This window comes from Propithecus coquereli, unplaced genomic scaffold, assembly GCF_000956105.1.
Source record: "Propithecus coquereli isolate 6110/MARCELLA unplaced genomic scaffold, Pcoq_1.0 Scaffold246, whole genome shotgun sequence".
NCBI lineage: Eukaryota > Metazoa > Chordata > Mammalia > Primates > Indriidae > Propithecus > Propithecus coquereli.
In genome coordinates, this window is record NW_012148019.1 from 914042 (window position 1) to 918632 (window position 4591).

The window sequence follows — 4591 nt, forward strand, 5'->3', positions numbered from 1 at the left end:
AGACAAAGTATATGGAAGTAATAGAAGCCGTTCTTTCTTTTTCCTGGATATAACCTTTATAAATTTCCACTGAAAAAAATTATTTCCTCTTAAAACACTGTAAATACTACCTTTTTTTCTGTATGGTTTATACATTTGTTATTTCAGATAATAGACATTTTTAGAACTATTGTCAAAATAGTTATGTTTATTTAGATTCAGCTATTTGCTCAAAGACTCTAACTGTTTTTTCCAAATTTATTCTCATTCTTTCTACTTTTAAGACAGGTAGAGGATATATTTTTGCTTTTTTTAATAGCAGACAGTCATTTAAACCTCTCAGTGATACTCTTTTAATTATTTAAGTAAAGGTAAAAAATTTCCATTCTGAAAGTGGCAGATGACTTAGATTACGGTTCGTGAAGTTTTATATTACAGAGTACTTTTGGAAGAGTTCATGTCTTTATTGATGCTATTTTTTGGTCTCAGCTTATTTTTAGAATTTTACTTAATTCTGCCTTTTAATTTCTCAATGTCCACAGGGTAACCATAGTCATTATAATGAGGAAATGCGGTCATTTTTGGTCATATAAGGAGTATGAAAATGTTAAGTGCTTATGGGAAGCATTAGGAATTTGCTCTTCACGTTCTCAGTAACAGTGAGGGAACTTCCCTTGCTGTCATCGGAGTTGGGTTACTGAGGCAGAGCAGAGGGCATGTACACGTCAGCCTGTATCTGTCCCAGTTTTGCTGGACCGTTGATGTGATACAGGTCCATTGTAATCATTCAGAGAAATAGATCATTCTCTATCTGTAAAAAAGGGGATACTCATAGTGCCTCTCTCATAATGTCACACACAAAATTCCTTAGACTTGCACATAGTAAGAACCCAGTGTTATTATTGCTGAAATTTGTTCCAAATAAATTTGGATATTGGAGCCATAAGAAATTAGGAACTACAAGCAATTACTGACATACTTGGCCAAACTATTTAACATTGTTACCAATACAATTCTTACGTAATTCTCATAAAGGTACCTAGTGTACTCTCACTTCTAAAAAGTCTTTGGTCATTACCCCCAAACTTAGCATTACCAAAAAAAAAAGGAAAGAAAAAGAACCGAGAGCCATCCGCATCACTCTATAGCGATCGCCTGCTGAGTGAGCTTTAAAATAGCTGTTGGCATTGGAGGTCGTCTTTCCATTCGTGGTTCTATTCCACACGTGCAAATAGCCACTCGATATGTTGTTAGGGTTATAAAAACAGTCTCACCCTTGGAAGAAAATATGCCATTTTATGTATGTATCTATACAAATATCTATACAAGTTACCACTGAAAATGTGTTTTATTAACTATGTCTAAGTGCTCGATTCTAAAATTGAAGAAAATTTGAGTGATTTTACTTGTTTTACCTGACAAAACCTCCTCCTAAGAGGAGTTTGAAGCTAAACCTGTCTGGTCAACTTTTATTTCCATTTACTTTATTGAACATTGGTCAAAACTGGAGCTTGCGAACCAGTGTCTGGCATAGAACCACCTTTTATTCGTGTGGGTGTTTTGTTTCCTGAACTCCCAGAGCGTTGACATACCTGGATATGATTTGTACATACTTCATGTAAGCTGATTTACATACTCACCTTTCCTGATCTTTCGGTTGTCTTTTTAAAGGCCAGCTTCCTGGAAAGAGGTGGTAATACTGATATATGTTTATTTCTGTATTTCTCCTACTTTACTCTGCTTATTACACACTCCTGTCGTCATTAACTAAAAACATTGCTCAGTCAGAAGGTGGATATGACGAGTTCACTATTCAGTGTCATCTGTTTTTCTCTTGCTTAACTAGATACCTGCGGAAGGGGCACAGGAGCAGCAGGCGGATGCCACCAAGGGGCGATGCCTGAGGAGAACGGTCAGCGTCCCTTCCGAGGGCCAGTTTCCTGAGTACCCGCCAGAGGGCGCCACAAAACTGGGTAAGCCACTACTTAAAGGAAAAATTCCTGGCTTTTATCCGATAACGTATGGACTCATTACTGAGTGTCACGGTAAAACAAAACATTCTGCATTTCTTCCTAAATAAGTGTGTTGAAATTAATACTATCTTAAGCGAGAGCTGGAGGTCATTAGAGAATTCTGTTTTTTATAACCGAGTGACAGCAGCATTATTTTACAGAGATAGAATGTATCTGAGTGCTAGCAAGGTTGCTGTTTAGTCCTGGGCAAGTTGTATGATGTTGTTTATGGGTTTATTGCTCAGCCCTAGGCTTTGAAAGAGCATCAGGTGATCTTGGTGAAGCATTGAGGTTCACGAGGGAGCCAATCTGTGTGGAAACTTAGCATTATTCAACGGTTTAGATGTTTCCAGTTCACATAGCTACTGATGTTGCCTTGTACAATGTAATACCGGATCAAGCTAATTAGCTGAGCTAATTTCGCGTGTCCCACATAAGTCATATGCAGGACTGTGGTTGGAGTAGGTGACAGAAGGGAGAAATTAAAGAAACCCCAATTCTGTTGTTATGTACTAAAGGAACTAATGTCACTATCAAAGCAGCTAGCTTTTCCCCCATTTCCTACCAAATGTATTCTGTGAGATGTTTTTCATTTTTAACATTGGATATTTAAGTAATCAGACTGGTCAGATGATTTTAAGGAAGTGTAATTAAGATTAAATAAAATAATGAAGAAATTTGAAAAGTAGGGATTGCTTTAGTGCTTGGCATTGTTGTATTATTGTTTGCTTAGTGAACGATAGACTTTTAGTGATAGACAATTCGTAGGTAGATAAAATAGAATCATTTATTATCTCTATAGTATTCAATATGGATAGTTCTCTGATTTTGATTGTATTTTCTAAAATCAGGGTTTGGTTTGGGGTTTTGGGGGTGAGGCTGCCTTTTTCCTCATTTTCTAAATGGAACCCAGAACTCTTGGTCAGAGTTTGAATCATTTACTTTTCTTTTTATCCTGTAACAGTTGTTGCTTTTCTAAAAGTTAGTTGGGTTAGCAAATACATTTTTCCAAGGAGCTATACTTGGAGAAGTCTAATTTTTCTCTCATCTTATTTCTATAATACTTCTTTAGCATATGTTCAACCAGTTTAGGTGTGGGCCTAAATTCTGTTGAAAACCTGTCTGGGTGTAACCATTTTATAACCTTTTTATATTCCACGTACAACTTCTGTGTGAATTGAATTGGCTTAGAGTCACCTTCTTTCAACTCCTTCGCTTTCATTATTTGTAATGTTATGTTGATGACTATCTTTACTAATTCTCTAGGAACCTTTGACTATTCAAGTTTTGACCCACAAGCTTGATGGATTTTGAGGAAGTATTGTAGTCATAATCAGAGTAATTATTACAGTGTTATAGAAGAGAGAACTATATAGTAAATTGTTAAATACCTATAGTGTTGCAGGTGCTGGTCCCAAAGACAAACTAAGATGAGGTGGCAAAGGTGTCTGGTCTAGAGCCAGTCCTCTATCTTTTGTCCTTGACAGCAAGTCTGATAGCCATCCTGACTCATGTCAGTACATGATCATTTTCAGAGTGGATGTCCTAAATTCACCCTAGAAGCTATCCTCACAATAAATATTAGAGGGGAAAAGAGTACTTCTAGAGCCATTCTTCTTTACATGCCAGTCCAATCTTGAATTAGATGAGTATTCTGTTATTCTATGTTTATCTCCTAGTGATTTGTCTTTAGGCAAAATTTCCTGCTGACAAACATTTCATTGAGTAATTGCTATATATGTAATATTCTATGCCAGTCCCTAGAATGAAAAGTTATAAGATTTCTGACTTTAAAAGATTTTTTATGTAGTTAACAAGATAGAATGAATACACATATAAACAAAAATATAAGTTGGTATACAGAAATCAATTGTATTTCTATATACTAGCAACAAACAAGAAATGTAAAATTTTAAATATACCATTTATTATAGCATCACACGGTAACAAATTCCTAGGGAGAAAAATCTAATGAGAGGTGTGTAATTCTTCTACGTAGAGAACTATAAAACATAATGAAAAGAAAACAAAAAGAGATTTAAATAAATGGAGAGCTATGCTATGATCATGGTTTAGAATACTTAATATTATTATCTATCAGTTCTCTTCAAGATCAAAATTTCAGCATGGTATTCCACCCAGCACCACTACCACCACTACCACCAGCACACACACATACACCAGTTGGCAAGTTGATTCTAAAATTCATCTAGAAATGCTATAGATGAAGAATAGCCAAGATCGAAGAAAACAAGGCAAGAAGACTTATCTACTAAGGTCAAGAGCAATTTAAAAAGTACAATAAGCTGTTGAAGGAAGAATAGGCAAATAGACCAACGACACAGCACCGAGAGTCCTCGGTGGTCCCATGTGTGTGTGGACATCCGCTGTGGCAAAGGCACCTGCAGAGCAGTGGGGGAATGAGTCTCTGCCATCATCGAGGCTGGTCACTTAGATGTCTTATGGGGTGGGGCAGAATTGGCCCCTGCTTTACACCTTACACAAAAGTGTAAGTGCACTGTAGATCTAAACGAGAGGTAACACGTGAAAGTACCTAGAAGTAATGTAGAAGGATATTTTCATGATCTTGAATAGAGAAA

At 36.4% G+C, this 4591-nt stretch overlaps 1 protein-coding gene across 1 annotated transcript in view; it reads left to right on the forward strand.

The window, feature by feature from the left end:
* Positions 1–4591, forward strand: part of RASAL2 (RAS protein activator like 2) — a 455850-nt gene that overhangs the window by 235283 nt on the left and 215976 nt on the right. Inside the window, exon 3 of the mRNA XM_012646543.1 lies at positions 1826–1952. Coding sequence (XP_012501997.1) covers positions 1826–1952 — 127 coding nt within the window. The remainder of the gene's footprint in view (positions 1–1825; positions 1953–4591) is intronic.